Source organism: Gopherus flavomarginatus, chromosome 3 (genome assembly GCF_025201925.1).
Source record: "Gopherus flavomarginatus isolate rGopFla2 chromosome 3, rGopFla2.mat.asm, whole genome shotgun sequence".
Taxonomy (NCBI): Eukaryota; Metazoa; Chordata; order Testudines; family Testudinidae; genus Gopherus; species Gopherus flavomarginatus.
The window spans coordinates 197819793-197840118 of record NC_066619.1 but is presented as its reverse complement, the minus strand read 5'-3'; the positions used below and the strand labels follow the sequence as shown (position 1 = coordinate 197840118).

Sequence of the window (20326 nt, the reverse complement as noted above, 5' to 3'; positions counted from 1 at the left end):
TGCTGGCGGGGTGCTGCCCTCAGAGCTGGGTGCCCAGCTAACAGCTGCCACTCTCCAGTTGCCCTGATCTGAAGGCAGTGCAGAAGTAAGGGTGACAATAATGTGAACCTTCTAAAATAACTTTGTGACCACCTCCTGCAACTCCCTTTTGGGTCAGGTCCCTCAATTTGTGAAATCTCTATAGTATAGGGTAAAAGCACACAAAAGACCAGATTTCACAGGGTGTGGGGAGGGGAGACACCAGATTTCATGGTTTGGAACACAATTTTCATGGCCACAAATTTGGTAGGGCCCTAATTATGCTTGTTCCTTCCCTATCATGAATACTAAATTAATCTACAAATTAGAAACAGAGAGTGTGTGTGTGTGTGTGTGTGTGTGTGTGTGTGTGTGTATACATACCCAAGTGGTAGTTCCCAAAGGCCATGGTGGGGTTGGAGTCCCATTGTAATGGGCAGTGTACAAAACACACAGGAAGATATGGTCCCTGTGTGGAAGAACTTATAGTCTAAAATATAGAAGATAAAAGAAAATGTTCACCAGGTAACACTTGATAAATCAGAATGTGATGCAAACACTTTATCATATCCTGTTATAACAGACTCTTTCATTTTCTGCTAGAATTAGTTCTCAACAAACTATTTCAGTGACTATTTGATATAAACAAGAACTGTGTTTTTCTCATAATGGAGAATTAATATGGGACCTAAATTGATTACAGTATTTGTTATACAAGTTAGCATTTTCAAAGTTTGCACTGAAATATCATTATTTACAGAATGGTATAGGTATAACACTTAACAAAATACACAATAAATAAGGTTCTTGTCCGAGAACCAGCTGCCTGTCTGAATTGAGGAGTCAGAATTTTATACAATGATAGCCATTACAGCCAGATCATAAAGGTTTATTCATATAAAAAGAACTTCCGATTTCTATGGTGCAGAAACAGGACATATCTGGTTTTTGAACTGGGTCCAGAACTTATGTTCTTTGCTGCCTAGGCGGTGCCATACTATGTTTATTAGAAATTGATCTTTTTAGCAAGAGTCTTGTAATGACATATTCACTAATGAATTGACGTATTTATAAAATTGTGTGTGAGACAGATATATGGGAGAGACCATTAAGATATTTTTATATCATTGTCTTTAAATGTATGTGTTTGTTTTCAACCACATAATCAGGTTCATCAGCACCAAGACAGGGGAGAAACATTTCAATGCCAGCTATGCCCTTTCACTTCTTCACGCCACTTCAGCCTGAAACTCCACATGCGTTGCCATCAGCACTTCCTCAGGACAGAAGCCAAAGTGAAGGAGGAAATCCCAGAAACTGAAGTCAAGGGTTCGCCGCAGCTAAATAATGATTCCTGCGCTGGGCAACAGAGGGAAAGAGGATCTGAGCTTACAGGGACAGCATCTGTGTCTAAAACACTTGAGGTGGCTGGGCAGGCCAGTGCTGGTGTCCCACCTTTAGTAGTAAAGGAAGAACCCAAAGATGACAACAGCATCTCAGCTAAATCCTTTGCTTTCAGCACTGTTGACAGAGCCATGAACAACACAAAGCTGAAAGACTCCTCTGACTACATGGCCAATACAGCTTCATCACTATTCAGCCAGGACATCTCCGTCAAGATGGCATCAGACTTTCTCATGAAGCTGTCAGGTAACTGAACGGCAGGCGGCAGCTGCTGCTCCTTCTCACCTTAAAAACCCCCTTTGATGTGCATCCACTAATTCGTGGAATTGCCATACGTTTATTTTTTTCACCTGACTTTAAAACAGGAAATTGTTGGTTGGTTTTTTTTTTTTTTGGAAGGTCACACCTAATTATTGTATTAGAAGGCTGGGAATAGGAACTCCAGATTCTGTTATTGAGTCAATGTGGCGACAGACTAGTCCTTTTGGGTACCATTTTCAGAAATGCTGAGCATCCACAATTGCAGCTGAAGTCAGAGCTATTGTTGCTCAGCATATCTGAAAATCTAGCCTTTAACCTTCCTCAGCCCTTTACCGTCTCTTAAATGGGGCTTATAATGCTTGACCCCACTTCACAGGGGTGTGTGAGGCCTAGTTAATCTATGCTAATAAAGAATGGAAGATGTTACTTCATTTTCTTGATTATTATCATCAAAATGTTGGTAGCCTAAGAGGCACATGAAGAACTTCTGAAAACCTTTGTTTTTAACTGAAATCCCTATTTAATGTAGACCACGCTTCTATTTTTTTTCCCCTTCCCGGAGTGTTGCCTGCAGAATAATTTTATGAAATTGAGTGTATGTGCCTAGGGAGAATCTGTTGTATTTTCTGTCTTCTATTGTTGGTTTTACTGAACATTTCAGTTTTGGGAATATGCCAGAGGTGGGGGTAAGGCATTATTAGCTAAGCATCTTCAAAGTTTGGGCTTGAAAATGTAAAACAGAGGAAGGGAAAAAATGGTTGGTAGGGAATCAGTTCTGCCTTACATGGTGATGGCAGTCCCCAAGGTGCTTTCCATATGCCATTTCTGCCCTTTGGAAGTTTACAATACCCTTTTAAATGGAGAATAACTGGTCACTGCATTCCTTTAAATGGACTGTGACTTGCATTTTAGTAAATGTTTTTGCCAGGTGAACCAGAGGATCAAGCGCTGGTCTAATGTCCCTTTGCTCAGTCACACTTCAGTCTTGTCTTTTGGAATGGCCTAGTGTCCTCATCTGCCCCAGATCTTTGTACCTCTGGGAGTACAGAGACTCTTACCTGAGAACACAGGATGGAACAAGGAGAGATGGAAAATAAGTCTCAGGGTTCATAGAGCCAACCCGACACAAAGCAAAAGGGAGAGGAAAAGACGAGTGAGAAGTCAGGGAACAGCAAACAGCTCTCATTAAGTTTCAAAAGAAGCTATGGAAACTTCTGGATTTTAGAAGTACATGTTGACTTTTTTCCCCTTTTTTGTTATGGAAAAACATTTTTTGTTTGCACCTTATTTTGTTGCTGTTGAATTTCAAACTTAACCCCTAGAAGAAGTCCGATTTTTGTTGTGGTTCTGACAACTAGTTTAGATTAGTGTTGCTTAAGAGCATGTTATGCAGTAAGTGGCTCTCTAGACTGTACTGCACTGTAGATAATAGAGTTCATGATGGCTGCTTAGAGCATAAATTGAGAGCAGAAAGCAAGAGGTGAAAAAGCCTGATAACTGGAGGAAAAAAAAACAAACCCTACAACATTTTGATCTGTTGTTTTTCATGTAACAGTTCATGGGGTGCTGTTTACAGTTTGGCAGACAATCATGTTTTCAATGACTGATCTGTTGGCATCAGAAAAAGGATACAAATGTACATTATTCATGCAAGAAGACCCATGCAGTTATTTTATGGTGACTTACTAAAGGTCCTGAAACCTGACTTGTATGCACTGTTACCTAGCAACATGCTGTAAAGTCACTCGGGGAGTGAGATGTATCTGTAATTTTGTGTGCGCGCATATTTGGATGAAAATGTACTGCCACCATCACCAAGTTTACTATACAAGAAAAGCTATGTTAAAAGGGAAGGAATGTATTTTCCAGAGGGGTTGATATTTTGAAACATAATTCGAAATACTATATGCTTAGTTGGTGCTATTACCTATGCAAAATGCGTGGCTATATAACAGTAGCAGTGGTCTTTTATTTAACAGGTCTGATAAATATTAGCTGTATTTTTTCTGTTTCAGTTAGTGTACTGAATCCAGTCCCTTTGATTAGTTTCTTATAATGACACTATTAACTCTCAGCTCTTAACTTTTCAAGAATATAAATCTTTTGACTTCTCAGATGGCATGTGACAGACTCTTTCCAGAGAAATGTCCGGCTAGATGTGACTTTTTAGTTTGTTTCACCTTTTCTGAAATAGAAGATGTAAACCGATTCAGCAATTTTAAAGTCCAAAACCTAAAAAAAAACCTGAAATACTTTCCAGATTTTATCATGTAGAGTCAAAACAGTTTAATTTAGAAAGATACTTGCAAGCTGTGTGTGCTAGTGCTTCGTAGTGTTCTAGTTTAAATGAGGCTGGTCTACAGATTTTGTTTGGTTAGGGGCATAGGACTGGAAGAGACCTGCTGGGTCATCAAGTCTTGTCCCCAGCTATTGCAGGGAACCTGGTCATAATCCTGTTCACAAATTTAGCAAGCTCTATCTTCAAACTAAGGTTGTTTGCCCTGACTACTCCTATTGAAGTATTGTACTAGAACCTTGCTCCTCTTATGGTTAGGAACCTTCCTCTCATTTCTAGCCTAAATTTATTTGTTCTTGTTTATGTCCATTTGTTCTTGTGCCAACATTGTCCGTTAGCTGAAATAGCTCATTTCCCTCCCTGGTGATTACTCCTCCCCGTAATGTATTTATAGAAAGCAATCATGTCCCCTCTGAGCCATCTTTTTTGCTAGGTTAAATTAACTAAGCCCTTTTAATCTCCCATCAGAAAATAGGCTCCCTATTTCCTGATCATCCTGCACCTGTTCCAGTTCCAATTCAACTTCCTGGAACACGGTGAGCAGAATTGTACACAATATTTAAAGTGAGGTGTCACAGATCTGCAAGCCCAGTGCTCTGGAACTGCTTTGGAGCAATCCCTGGGAGGACTCCTTCAGTGTGCCAGACCCTCTTAGGGCCTCACTCTTTCATTAGGGTTAAGCCATTCAGCTTCACCGCCTCCTTGAACTGAACCTCAGAGCCTTCAGCACCCTGATTCACACCATGAGCTCCCTTCAGCGAGTCCACCCGAGGTGGGCATCTGAGGGAGACTTATACACCCAAAGGAGGTAATGCACCCCTACCTTGAGCATCTGCAGTGAGACTCAGCCAGTGTTGTAAAAAAGTATGGTTTATTACAGCATTTCTCAACCAGGGGGTCCAGGGCCCTCTTGGGGTTGGGAGAGGGGGCGTGAGCAGTTTTCAGAGGGAACCCCAAGCAGGGCTGGCATTAGACTCACTGGTACCTAGGGAAGAAAGCCGAAGCCCCTCTGCGTGGGGCTGAAGCCCAGTGCCCCGAGCCCTGCTACCCGGGGCTGAAGCCACAGCCTGAGCAACTTAGCTTCACGGGGCCCCCTGTGATGTGGGGCCCTGGGCAATTGCCCTGCTTGCTACCCTCTAATGCCAGCCTTGGCTTTTATAAGCAGAAAATCGGTCATTGTGGCACAGGTGGGCCATGGAGTTTTTATAGCATGTTGCGGGGGGGGGGGGGGGGGAGGTGCTGAAAGAAAAAGGATGAGAATCCCTGGTTTATTAGATGTGTGGAATACAACATAGAAAGATCTTGGTTAGCACAGAGAGAAGAAAGTTATACCTTGGTCCATTCTGGTTAGCCCAGAGTGCCAGCCAAGCAGTGTGTCCCTCCTTGGCTCCTGCTCTGTCCCCTTCTGTCCTCTGTGCAAATTCACAAGTGAGTCACACCTGGCCCCTCCTCAGTCCTTTGTTCTCCAGCTGGCGAAACATGACTGGCTTCTTGACCATCCATGGTGGTTAGTTGCTAGGAAGGAAATGTTCCGGGGTCAGGTTTGCCATTGTCTTCATGGACTCTCCAGTGACATGGGCCACAAACTTGAGACAGTGAGACTTCATCCATACTATGTGGTAGCCTGCCTGAAAGTAAATAGCCCTTTTCCATCCCCATGATGACCATGCAGCATATAAGGGAAATTGCGGGACTTACAGTATTCATACAAAATATTACAGAAAATTCCCACTCTATTACATGAGGTCTTTTGCTGTACCTTGTACAATGGTATTAATACTTCTACTGGCAATGCCTTGCTTGATACATCCTAGGATTCTATTTGCCTTTTTCACAGCCGCATCACATTGGTCATAGTTATCTTGTAATCGACTAATACACCCAGGTCTTTCTCCTATTGTGTTGTTTCCAGTTGATAGCAGAAGCTCTTATTTGTCCCTGTGTGCATGACTTTGATTCCCCCTCTAATATGGGGGAAAAGCTAACAGGAGCACTCATCAATATATAAAAATTGGCCAGCCTTGCTTGTTAAAGAAACTACAGTCTGTATTTAAGGAGGGAGGCAAATCCCTTTTAATTCATAACTGATATCACAGCCACATGAAGATACACATTTTAGGAAATAATACTGTCTTGGGATTCTGAAGACTGCAAAACACTAAACTCTGTATTCATGTTTTCAACCCATTTCTATTGCTCCAGTCCTCAAGATTATCCAATTCTTCCTTTATAATATCCCAACCTTCCTTTGTTTTGATGGTACCTCCCAACTTTTTATCATCAGCCGATTTCATTAATGGTCAGTAATTAAAATATAAAATAAGATTGGTCCCAAGACCTGATCCTTGAGAAACCCCACCAGTAACCTCCCTCTAGCTTGATAGTTCTCCTTTCAGCACAACCTGGTGCCAGTTTCGTACCCACTTTATAATTCTTCTACTAATCCCCATCTTCTCCAGTTTAATAATTTCCCTTTAGCTTGTTAGCTACTGATTATGATCATGTAGTCTGTTTGACTCTGTGTAATGACCCCAATCCAGCAAATCAATTAAGCATGGGTTTTACTTTTTTGCATTTACTTAGTGCAAACAGGCCTAAAGTTAAACACGTGCTTAAGTGCTTTGTTGAATCAGGGCCAACATGTTTTTTCATTTTGTTTTAGTTTTCTGTACATCAATTCCATACAGAAACCTTGTAACTGCATTTGTAACTTAATTTGCAGAATGTTAGTTTCTATTTTTATGGTTTAAATTTTAGCCGATTCAAAGTATGTATCTGTGTGGAAAATTTTTGCCCTTTCACTCATTTTTAAAATTTTGTTTCCTATTGTTATAAAACAGTGTTTTCTCACAATAAGCCACATTGCCATGGCTAACGTAGTATAACAACATCCTTACTGTGCTAGTTTTCTGTGCGGTGTTTACTTTTCATCATATTTTAAAATAAACGAGTCCCATTGAAATAAATGTCATTCTTGATCTACTGATTTCAAAGGGACTTTGTGTAGAAACAGTAATTGTAAAGCATACTTCATTCCCTTTCTCCTCCTTGTGTTCACCCAGTTGCATTGCCCTAGACAACATCTCGTTTTATCTTAGGATGTACTTTGCTTCTACAGTTCTTTTTATGTTGTTCAAATTGCACATGTAAAAACACTCTAATATGGGGGAAAAGCTAACGGGAGCACTCATCAATATATAAAGATTGGCCAGCCTTGCTTGTTAAAGAAACTACAGTCTGTATTTAAGGAGGAGGGAAAATCCCTTTTAATTCATAACTGTTATCATAGCCACATGAAGATACACATTTTAGGAAATAATACTGTCTTGGGATTCTGATGACTGCAAAACACTAAACTCTGTACTCATGTTTTCTCAGCTGAATCCATTGATAGAATAATAAACTACTAAATCAGCTGACTGCTACATAGAGTACATAATTAAGTAATTTGCATTATTAATTAGAAAGATTATCCATACTGTGTGGGTTCTTGAAAACCTTTGTGCTTATGTGATGTCAAGCAAAATCTCCCGGCAAAGTTTCCGATCAACAGTGATGAATTGGCTGGTTTGGAGACTCTTCAAAAGGTTATTTTTAAAATAATAAAAAGTACGCCCAATTAAATTGTCATAACTGATATATTTCTTTAGCAATTCCAAGGAAAAGAATATACTGCATATGTTTAAAGTTCATAGTTTATGCCCAAATCAGAGATTTCAAATAGAATATGTAAGCACACATGGCTGGCAAATATTTGGTCATGTCCTTAAGTTAAAAACATTGTAAATTCCATAATGCTGCTGTCAGTGTAGATATTCCTGATATCAAGATAGCTCTTTGAAGTGTCTCTTCAAATTCACATTTTCATAATTTCCGTCTAGATCTTTAATTGAAAATAAAACCCAAAAAGGGCAATAGCACAGTTAATTAAAAGTTGGACAAATAAAAGCTTTTAATAACCTCTGCTTCTGATATATCACCAGCTTCATCTTCCTTTCTCCAATAGATTGCTGTTTTACATCCAAGAATTTCTTGGCATCATCAAAATCAAATCTCTCATATTTTACACCTCCCAGAAATGCACAGAATTTAACAGTATATAGGAATGCAAAGTCTGAGCTAATGAAGGGTGATTTGAACTTCAGTAAAACAAAGTGCTTCCCAGTGCATTTCCGCAAGACACAGCAAGGAATATACAAACCTGTGCTTCTAGAAAGTGTATATTTTCAACCTAGATTTAAAATGTGCACAAACTATTATTCCCAGAAACAAATATAATGATAATTCTGCTTGTTCTGTGATGGAATCTACTTTTCTGAGCAGAAGTCATAACTCATGGGCCTTTCAGTCAGATCCACTGGCAAAAAGTCAGAGTTTCATTCGCTTGTTCTTTGAAACCTCCTTCTACCAGCATTTTTGCTAAGCCAAACTGCCCCTTCCCTAATACACCTCTACCCCGATATAATGCGACCAAATATAACACATTCAAATATAATGTGGTAAAGCAGTGCCCCATTGGGGCGGGGCTGTGCGCGTGGATCAAAGCAAGTTCAATATAATGCGGTTTCACCTATAACGCGGTAAGATTTTTTGACTCCCAAGGACAGCGTTATATCAGGGTAGAGGTGTATCTCTGCTTTCATGGAGGAGAGCAGATGTTTTGTCTGCTGTTCCCTGTGAGAGAGCCTTCTGCAAGAAAGACTTTCCCATGGAAAAGAAGTCATTTCCCTCCCTCTTCCTCTAGCTTAGTCTTCATCTGGTAGGGTGGAAAGGGCCCTCGCAGAGGGTCTCATTTTGCTGCACAACAGACTAGGGGCGTATCAGTGGGTTCAGCAGGATGGTTTTGGCACTTGGTACTGACCTGCTTTCTCTTCAGGATCATGCCTCTGTTGCAATGGGCCATGATCCATGTTGCTGGCAAACAGGGAGATGGCTCTGAAGACAGTAGTAGAGGTGTTTTTAAACCAAAATTTTCCTGTCTTCACCCTACCAGAACCTGCATCACACCAAGGAGCCTGCAAGCAGGTTCCCAGTAAGGGAAGGAAAACTCATTCAGCGGGCTCCACACAGACAAGCAGCCCACATTTTTCTGTGCATCTGTCCCTATGGGCAGTCACACTCCTACTCTGCATGGTTTCTTTTCTGGATTCACTGTTCAGAACTAGCTGTAATTCAGCCAGTAGTGGTGAGGGAAGGGATTTCTTCTGGCAATACTTGTGTGTGAACTAGCACTCTATGGTTTCCTTAAAGGTCCCCCCCAAGCACTTAGATTCAAAACAGTTTAAGAGAAAGTGGGACGAATTAGCAAACTTTTTTTGAACCTTTCACTTCTACTATTACTTCCAATTTGCCTTAATGTTCCTAAACAAGATGATTTGGATAACCATGAATTTAAATAGAGTGTTGCACCTGATTGGTTGTTGCTCAGGGGTAAGTCTTAACACTCATATCCCTTCCCTTTGAGCATGCCTACACTACAGTTTCACCACCCTAGTTCATATGGAACTAGGGTTTCACTTTGACAATGTATATTTCAATTCAGATCCTTGTTGAGGATCTCAAACAAACACAGAGAATTTACTGGCAATAGTTCCCATAGAGGCAAATATCTTTGGAGTGGGGAGCCTGGATGGTAGTCTATTTGGTTTTCCTGAGGCAGAGATTGAGTACACAAGGAGTTGGAAACTGAACAGAATTGTGTTACAGCACCTCATGTATGGTGAGTGACAACTGATGTTCTGTAATATATCAGATCCTTTGAGGAGAGGCCACCGGAGACCCAGCTAGATTCTATCCTGTCAGGAGAATGGTATTTCTCTTTCCAAGCCATGAACAGTCTTTTTCTAATAAGTCAAACAGAAACTATCAGGCAAATGGGATCTTATTCTGAAAAGTCAATAACAGATCTCAGCCATGTAGTTTCTTCCTGCAAAGAGATCTGTTCACCACTTGCTCCTTTTTGAGAGTTTGCAGATTTTACAAACTTCCTGGCTATCTGCAAGTGTGAACTAGGGTCTCAGATATAGTTTGCTGAAGTTCACCTCTAGATACGTCCGTCCCTCCCCCCCCCCCCCCGCCGCAACTTTCCCGGTAGCAAAAATAGCGAGGAATACTTATCAGTCATACTGTTAGCCCTTTACTCATCACAGCTTCCCTTTAGGGTGTGAATGTTCAAAGTCAAACAATGGATCCTTCCAAATATAGTGAATTTGAATAATCAGAATTCCTTGGTTCTTCCTGATCCCCAGTGCCCGCAACTTTCCACCTGGAATCTTAGTTAGTATTCACTTATTGAGTCACTCGGGCATTCTAGCCTCTATGGGATTCCAGCTAAAAAATTATTCCTTTATTTTCTTTCCATAAACTCTAGGGTTCCGTACAGAAAGTTTTCCTTTCTTAGCTTACTTAGCTGCCAGTCTCAGCACTTCATGCTGTTGATCCTCACATCTCCCACTGCTGTCTTTGGTTGCATCCTGCTATCTCATGCCTTTGTAGCTGCGGCTCACAAGGACCACTTATAAGGCATCCTGGGGCCCGAGGTTTTTGCTGTTTGGTACTAGAGCCTTTCATTAGAGTCACTTTCAACCATGGTGTGTCTATTTGCTGGCTCTGTAGATCTCATTTCTTGCAGCCTTCCCTTCAGTAGCAAGGTTGAGTGGGGATTCTTTTATTTTCTTAAATTCATACCTTCAACCCTCTCGTAGCTGGACCACAGACCAGACTTTCACTGTGCCCAACTTATAACGCCAAGCTTCACTTGAAGCAGATCATTCCTTTTCTTTTTTTCAATCATAAGTGTTGTGAGCACTGAAAAATACACAGTAAGTGAATTGGTTTGGTCAGCAGCTTCTATTGAAAACTTTCTGATTTCTTTATTTGTAATGACTATGACATCTGTTCACTATTTCTCCCAGTGTGGTTGGTGATTGGTCACTGCGTGCTACTTCCCACGTGTTATGATGAATTTTGTCTCGAGCAGTGAAACCAGGACTGAAGAGGGACCAGATTAGTTTTCTTACCTGTAATTTTAATTTATTCTAGTGCAGATCCATCACTCTGGAAACCTTCTTTATGTTTATCTACTCTTCTATATAGGCTTGGTTTAGCATGGAATGCTCTTTGTTATCTTTCAAGTTAGAGTGACAGGGAATGTTAAATGGAGCTGTTGTGGTGATACCAACATAATAGTTGGTTCTTTTTTCATTTAATTATAATAACTGGCAGGTACCCAGACAGAAATGAGAGAGGACACCCATTTTGCCTAAGGGACAAATTTCATGAGATGGAAGGCATGAGAATCCTTAAAGCAAATATTGCAAGACTCATGACAAAGTCACGAATGTTGCAAGACAACACTACCAAAACTCAACGAGTGACTTATTGAGTCAGTGCTGGCCACAGAGCACCAGACTTAGTCGACTAAGGCTGAAGAGACTGCCCCAGTAGCAGGATTGAATGTTGTGGGGGTGCTGCTTACTCTGTTCCTAGGTAGGTATGGGATTAGAGAGGGATAGAATGGCAGCTCCCCAGTGCCCTGCATTTTTGAGTGCACATGAAGTGGAATTTTGAACAAGAGATAGTTACGAGCAAATTGGGGGAAGGTGGCTTTGCCTAAAGGTTAAAAAATTAAAAGGCAGGGGGAAAATAATATGACAGTTTTTAAAATAAATCTAATGATTTAAGGCATTCTCGTAATTTTAGGGGCCCTGACTCATGAGTTTAAAATGTTTGGGGTTGGCAATATTGTTGAAGTGGTATCCAGGTCCCTGGTTTCACCAAGTTGAATAAATCCAGTGCCACGGATCCAACACTAGCAACTACTAACTGAAGAGCTATTTGCCAAAGTGGTTCTGTGCCCAGCCAACATAAGCAGCACCAAGATCTATGGACCTTGCTCCTAGAAGCAGTAGTTGCTTACATGAGGCATTTAAAAAGCTATTTAAAAAGAAAACCTGTTTGCTTTGTTTTGGTTTTTCTTCAGGGTGGGAACTGGAGTTAAAAGGATATTTTAACAAAATCTCCAAATATTTTGATAATGCAGGGCTGTTTTCCCCAAGAAGTGTTTGGGACCGCTAAAAATCCTTCTATTCACATGCGTAAGATTATTACAACAAACCATTTGGGTAACTAATTTGCTCTTCTCTTCATTTCTCTTTGCTCCCCTCTTTTGCCTTCTCTTTTGCTATCTTTTATTGTTCTTTTTTTATTTTTTATTTAAATGGTTATGGGTTGTGCCAAATTGGCTATTATGTGAAGTGGTATCCTTAGGTGTCCATGAGGCTTGTGGCAGACATACAAGACAGCACAAGCAATGGGAAAGCTGTTGTGGGGGCAGGGGCAGAAGAAGAAAGGGAAGAGTGGGAAATGCACGTTTCCTTGAGATTCAGCACTCTGAGCTCTTGTGTACCAAAGGTGCAGATACGTACCTAACCCACCAGCCATTTCTAAATGGTGTGTCGTGTTCTAGCGCCCAATACCTGCTCCAGCTGTTCTTGGATTGCAGTTCATTCCTGTTTCTTGCTGCTGTGAGATTATGCATTACACATCTTATTAAGTCCAGCCTTTTAACTCCCTTGACAGCTGCAAATCAAAAAGAGCCCTTGACTGCTACATTTAAAGTGAAAGACGAGCCTCAGGATGAAGAAGCTGCAAGCTCAACCTTGTCTCAGTCCAGCTATGTGTTCAACCAGGGACCCGAAGCCTCAGCTCCAAGCATCCCTGAGGAGACTGTCAAGCCACAGGAAGTGCAGACAAATGTGTTAAGGCAGGACACGTCCGTCAAGGCAGCATCTGAGCTCCTCATGAAGCTATCAGGTAATTGATTACTTTAAAAATATTCAGCTTCTTAAATGTTCACCTGTGTGCTAGCTGAAGAAAAGGCATATGGTATCAGTTACAATTGAAGGAGCAGCGAAGATACCTCTACCCACCCTCAGATAGGCAGATATAAGGTGCCTATCAACCTGGTGTCTAATTATTGCAGTGCACAGATTTCAGTGGTCTTCAGGTTAATGACTATAAAATCAGTCAACAGAACTGATCACTTAAAATTTGCAAATGTTGAAATAGTTTTATAATGTGCCAAAACACTTCCATACCTAATTTATTTATGTCTGTCTCTCTCTTCATCAACACCATCAGAGTGTGTATCTGTATTGTACACATGGTGTAGGTATCTGCCATAACCTTACACGTTACGGGCTTTAGAGCCTTTCGTTTGAGTGCAGTATCCTAAACTGTAAGAACGCATTATAAAGTAGATACTGCAGATTGAACAGGCTTTGTAGTGAGTTACAAACCACTTGAACTTGACTCCATCGCTTTCCTTTTTCTCTGTATATCCCCAGTAGAAATACAGTAACTCCTCACTTTAAGTCATCCCAGTTAACATTGTTTCGTTGTTACGTTGCTGATCAATTAGGGAACATACTCATTTAAAGTTGTGCAATGCTCCACTCTTACGTTGTTTGACTGCCTGCTTTCTCCACAACTGGCAGCCTCCCTATGCTGCCCCCAGTGCATCCCGCCCGCTGGCAGACCCCGCGCATCAGTGCCTTCCCCCTCCTCCCCTGCCTCCTGCCTGCAGCAGTCAACTGGCTTGTGCTGTTTTGGGAGCAGGAGGGAGGGGGCAGGAGCGAGGACTCGGCGTGCAGGCTCCCCCTCACTCCCCTACCTCCTGAACGCCGCAAGCCAGCTGATTGCCCCAGGCAGGAGGGATGGGGAAGGAGCGAGGACTCGGCGCGCCTCCCCACTCCTTCCCCTGCCACCTGCCCGCGGCAGTCAGCTGACTTGCGGTGTTTTGCGGGCAGGAGGGAGCAGGGAGGCGCTGGGACTCGGGTGCAGCCTCCTCTTCCCTCCCTGCCTCCCAGTCGCGGCAATCAGCTGATTGCCCCAGGCAGGAGGGAGGGGGGAAGAGCAAGGACTGTGCATGCAGGCTCCCCCTCCCTCCCCTGCCTCCTACCCAGGACAATCAGCTGGCTTGTGGTGTTTAGAAGGGAAGGGAGGGAGGGGGGAAGAGCGAGGATGCAGCGTGGGAAGGGGGAAGAGGTGTGGGGGAGAGAAGAGACAGGTCATGAATGGGGACTGGGGGAAAAGGGGAAGTGGGTGGGCTGAGGGTTGAGCCCTGGGATGCTCCAGGACCGCCTCTTCCTGTCCCTGCTCCACTCCAGGCCCACCTCTTCCCACCCTCACTCCACCTCCTCTCCGGAGCAGCCGCATCCCCGCTCCTTCCCCCGCCCATCTCCAAACAGCTGTTTAGCAGCACTTAGGACTTCCTGGGAGGGAGGGAGAGGAGTGGAGATGTGGCACTTCCCCGCTTCTCCCCCTCCCTCCCAGAAAGTCCTAAGCGCCGCCAAAGTCCTAAGCTGTTTGGCAGTGGGGGAAGCACTGGGAGGGAGGGGGGAGGAGGCGGCGGCGGCACGGAACTTGTGCAATGCCCCCTTGTAAAGTTGCTGCTCTTCCACAGAATCTTACAAGCAATGGACACAGCCAGCAGCCAAATGACATAAGGGAGCATTGTACAACTTTAAATGAGCTTATTCCCTAAATGAGCAGCGACGTAACTCTGAAACAACGTTAAGCTGGAGGACGTTAAATGAGAAGTTACTGTACATATTTTGGGTGTGAGGTTTGTGAGATAGCGGATTAATTTGATGACTTTTTTGGTATTTGAGTTAGTGATGATGGGACCTTGATGCCCTTATAATAAACTTCAGTTTTTAGCACAGGTCAGTGAACATTAGAACCTTGAATTGAACCTATGAACAGGTGGGGTGAGGGGAAGGGGCAGGAGAAAGGAGAGTGGTAATTTTCATAGATTCCAAGCCAGAACAGACCATTGTGATCATATGGTCTGACGTCCTGTATAATACGAGCCATAGAACTTCCCCAGAATAATTTCTAGAGCATATATTTTAGGAAAACATTTAATTTTTATTTAAAATTTGTCCATGATGGAGAATCTACCATGACCCTTGGCAAATTGTTCCAATGATTAATTACCCTCACTGTTAAAAATGTGTGCCTTATTTCCAGTCTGAAATCTAGGATTCACATCTCCATATCAAAAATTGGAAGAGGTTTTTCTTGTAGTTTGGCTATGTCAAAGACTCGCAAGAAACACCAGCAGACTTTTTTGATCTCTGCCATTTCTGTCTAAAATTCTTTGACAAGATTTTCAAATTGTCAAATCTGAACCTAAATTGAGATCCCTACTTAAACTCCTGCAGCTAAGCAATGTCTGTTATCTCTTGTTTTCAATTCATCCTTTCAGTGTGGATGCCTCAGGGTTAGAACCAATGGCGGTAGAAAGTGAGAGAGACACAAAGATACATGCACACTTGTAGAAATGCTTTAGTCTGGAAGTATCCACTTTGAATGAATGATTTATTATATATAATGTAAAAATTACTGACTTGAGTGTTGGGGTGGGAATTTCCCATAGAATACCGAACATTATAAAATATGTTTTGTATTGAGATAGCATGCTATCATTACTCGTAGGCGGTGTTTTGAATAGAAATAGACAGAATTCCAATCATGGTGTTCTAGTGATAAAACCCTCCAATCTGATGGATATTAAATGGTGGTTTTCTATTTTTCTTCATACTTACAAATGTGTTTATACTCAATAAAGTAATAGCTCTGTATTTTAATAGAATTCCTCCAGTGTTCTGGAGATACTATAAATCATGACAGTGACATCTGAGTAATAACAGTGCTAACATGGAATCTCTTTGTCTTATTGTAAAATACAGTTTTGTTGGTTTTTATTATAGTAGGTTAGAATATTCCTTTTTGAAATATCTATTCAAATCGGATGAAATCATGTTGGCCCCTCCACATCTGGTACTCAAAAGGAATTTTCAGAGACTATATAAAATCTTACACATTTTCAGTTGGAAACTGACTGAACGTTCCAAGTAAGCAATGCATTAAGAAAATGTTTCTCCTGTGATCATTTCAGTGATTCAGCAAAACTTGCTGATGGTATTTCTGACTGATCAATAGTTTCAAAAGTAAGGAATTAATTGAGATTTATTTACACATACTGCATTGTAACAGTTGATATTCCTAAATTATCCTGTGGATGAGGTTATACTGTGTTGGTGGTTAAACATTTCAGTTTTATAGTCTGTGACAGCTTTCGAGGGGCGTAAGGATAGAGGTCATGTGGGTCGTGTTGAAAAATATTTCACGAATGAAAAGCCCTTTTTAATTTTTTCTTGGGGCTTGTCTACACAGCACCAGCAAAGTGCACTAGAGGGGTGTGATTTCAAATGAGACTATATCAGTACAAACTAGGTATCATTTAGAATGTGTCAGCAAGGTCTACATAGGACAGTTAAAGTGTAGCACATTAGAGCTTTTTACAGAATGTTTGGAGTCACATGGGCAAGTCACATGTTCGTGCCCAATTTCGCTCAGTCATTGCAGGAAGCCATTACCTATATTCCAGACAACACATTTATAAGACAATCCGCTCAGTGTAGATGGGCATCTCCCATTGTGAGTTGTGTCCTTTTGATGGGCCACTCAATTTGAATAGTCCCTCCAAGATATGCTGCCTAACAACTTCGTTAGCATTACCCCAGGAGCAAACATTTTGAAATCCAGGTATAGAGCCAGTACCTATAACTTCAAATACAAAAATGATACATGCATACAGATAGCATAATCATAATCAGCAAATCATAACCTTTTCACAGATATCTTACAAGCCACATTTTGTACAAGATTTATTGCAAATATATAATAGTGGTTGCAACAATGATCTATATAGTCATATTTTAATCCGATAATTTCACAACATTCCAAAAAGTCTTGCCAGAAATCTGTTTTTTCAAATGTAGCTAAACTGTTTTTTCTACAATTTTATCCATTCTCTAATACAAAAAAGCAACAGTTTATCCCCAAAATGTTGAAGTAGATTATTCAAGCACTGCACTGTACTCATCTAAGGGCTGGTCTGCACTAGGGGAGGGGATCGATCTAAGATAAGCAACTTCAGCTACGTGAATAATGTAGCTGCAGTCGAAGTATCTTAGATCAAATTACCTACCGTCCTCACGGCGCGGGATCGATGTCCGCGGCTCCCCCTTTCGACTCCGCTACCACCGCTTGCTCCGGTGGAGTTCCGGAGTTGACAGGAGCACGTTCGGGGATTGATATGTCGCGTCTAGATGAGATGCGATATATCGATCCCCAAGAAATCGATTGCTACCTGCCGATACGGCGGTAGTGAAGACGTAGCCTAAGTTTAATGCATCCAGTCTCGCTGCGGGCATTTCTTGTAAATTTCAGTAACCAATGCAACTTGTCTTGTTAACTTTCATTTACACACTAATGTTACACTCAAAATACTCCTTTCTACTGAAACAATAGAGATTATGTTTTCTATATGTATTATCTTTCAGAATCATTGTATGCTTTTTCGTCTTGCACAAAGACTATCACGGACCTGGAAATATGTAAAACTTTTTCTCCTTTATACCGTCTTAGAATCATTCAGATAGTAAGGAAATTATCAATTCCACTGAGTCAACTCTGCCTTGAAAGTGTGTGAGCTGAAACATGATTTGGTCAAATTCTTAATTGTTGTGGTACACATAGAGAAAGTCTGCTCGTTGTTTAACAGGGTTATTTGCCACTCAAACCCAGATGAAGTCAAAAATATTTTTAGCAGAAAATCTGGATCTTATGCTAAAAAAAATAATCATGATTTTCTTTCTCTTTCTGAGACAGCATGATTTAGTGGATTGGGAACCTGACTGGAAGTGTCAGTAAATTCCTATCTTTGCCAGTAACTTCCAGCGTGACCTTGGGCAAGTCACCTAACCTCTCTCTGCTTCCGTTTCCCCATATATAAAATGGGGCTAATTAAAGCCATCATGGTAAAGCACTTTCAGCTCTATTACTGAAAAGTCCTAAGTATTAGTTATTTATCTTCCATTGACGAAGTGATTTGAAACAGTGCAAGGCTGACATTTTTATACAAAGAAGCAGCACGTGGGTGTTTGAAGAAAACTCTTTGGGAGCGCATGGCACAAAATTATCCTGAAATAAAAGGGCTAGCTTTTCTGCTAAACCTTTAATTGCCCAAAACAAACTTCCAGTGTTTTTAGCAGATAAATAACAAGAAACAGAAGCATCAGAAATAGAGGGGTATTATGTAACATACAGTGTCTGAGACAGACTTATAAATACAGGCTTCAGTGTGAGTTATATACCTGCAATCAATGATGTATTATGGTTGTTTTTTTGTTTGTGACAGGCCGCCTCACCCCGATAAGAGAATTTGTTTATATTAAAATAAACCCCTTGACTTAAGAAGCAATAGAAAAGGAAGGATATGTCTACTCAATTAGACACCCACGGGTGGCCCGTGCCTGGTGACTAGGCTCGTGGGGTGTGAGCTAAGGAGCTCTTTAAATGCAGTGTAGAAGTTTGGGCTCGAGATGGAGCCTGGACTCTAGGACCATGCAAGGAGGGAGACTCCCAGAGCTCAGCTCAAACCAGAATGTCTACACTGCAGTTAAAAGTTCATATCAGGCCATGGTACATTCATTTAACTTAATAGGCTTTTCCGTGGCAATTGCATAAATATGTAGCCCCAAAAGAACATGAATAGTAATGGACTTCTATCTGGGGACGGGACTTGTCATGTTTCATAACACCCTTAATGACTCAGCCAAAGAGCAGGCAATGGTGGAAATATAGTGCCTAATTGCAGGGGAGAAAAACTCATTTGATTGCAAATTTAGTTTCTGGTGGAAAAAAATCACTGTTTTCAGGATACTGAGTATGGAAAAAGAGATGCATGGCAAGCTGATTGCATGTTAATACCTAGAATTCTCTTTCAGCACATCAAGGTCTAATACAGTGTTTCCCAAATGGCAGCTCAGTGGGTCACAGGAAGGTTCTAAATGGATTGTGGGCCCGGTTAGGAGAGGAGGTCCTTTGGGTGGAGGTATTGGAGAGTAAGCCCACCCCAACTCACCCTGCAGCAGCTGCTCCCATTCCCTGGGGCTGAGCCTGGCTCCCCATTATGGGTGTTGCAACCTGGCACAGGGGGTTGCAGTACCACTCAAATGTGACCCAGTTTTAGTGAGCGGTGATGATGGAGGGTGGTCAATTGCCAGGGGATGGCCAGGCCAAACCTGGGTGGTGCTGTAACCAGTGCAACACATGGAGCAGGGGGCTGGGCCCAGGAACCACTGATGTGGGTGAGTGCTGGGCAGGCTTGCTCTCTACAATCTTCGTCCCCCTTCCCTCATCCCCGGCGCCTCCACTTATATACTTTAAGGCCAGAAGGAATCATCATCAAGGGCGGATTTACCATGAAACACATAGTGCCCTGGCATGGGGCCCCCCCCAGCAACAGAGGGCCCCAGGGCTGGCCACTCAGGCAGCTCAGCACCAGTGCACCCCCTGTGGAGGGGCTGCTCCATGGGACCGGGCTGCAGAGGTAGAAGCTGTGAGGAGCAGGAGAGCAGAGAGGGAAGCTCACCCGCAGCCTCAGGGGAGCAGTTGGGAGGTGCAGGTGGCAGGAGTGCTGCGAACACGGGCCAGAGGACTCAGGAGGAGCACAAGGCACATTTTACCAGCATATGCATCCGACGAAGTGGGTATTCACCCATGAAAGCTCATGCTCCAATATGTCTATTAGTCTATAAGGTGCCACAGGAGTCTTTGCTGCTTTTTAAAGTTTGAAATGATTAACAAGGACATTCTTCACTTCTTACATAGCTGTTGACTTTCACTGTTTGAATTAAATCGTTTGTGCATGGAAGTGAGAATAAATCCCCTGAGTGAAGGTCTGCAGGTCCTTTCAAAGCCCGCTGAGTCAAAGGGATGCTGTTCATTGCATTCAGTAGGTTTTGGATAAGGCCACTAATTAAGGTGCCACTAAGGTGCAAGTAACAGTAAGTTTGGGTATGTCTGTTTCTCGTGTTTGTCTTTATTAAATAAACCACCATGAAGAATGCAAACAAACGGCAGGAGTCTTTGTAACAAAGGGTTTCTAATAGCTGAGCCCAAGCATGAGCTTCCTTTTTTTTTGATATCCTGGATGACAGACCTCAATGTCAAAATAGCTACCCAACCAGAGCTACCATCCGGACCCCCCTGGCCTGGACACAACTTACACTAAGCCATGCTCCACCTCTGTAGAGAAGGTTAGAGCCATCATTGAGACAGATTCCCGTAGGTGTAGTTTGACTTCTATATGTGGGGAGGCGGCGGCTCCAGTCAGGCCAACGGGGCTGCGTGTCGGCAGGGTGGAGACAAATTCCCCTGCCTGCCCACAGAGTGCCATTTCAGATGCAGGGGAGGAGGGTGCATCACCTT

At 42.2% G+C, this 20326-nt stretch overlaps 1 protein-coding gene across 5 annotated transcripts in view; it reads left to right on the top strand.

Annotated features, from left to right (window-relative positions):
• ZNF827 (zinc finger protein 827) overlaps positions 1-20326 on the top strand; it is a 135402-nt gene that overhangs the window by 44419 nt on the left and 70657 nt on the right. For all 5 annotated transcript variants that reach the window (XM_050946223.1, XM_050946225.1, XM_050946224.1 and 2 more), the window contains exons 4-5: positions 1188-1668; positions 12560-12793. In XM_050946223.1, coding sequence (XP_050802180.1) covers positions 1188-1668; positions 12560-12793 — 715 coding nt within the window. The remainder of the gene's footprint in view (positions 1-1187; positions 1669-12559; positions 12794-20326) is intronic.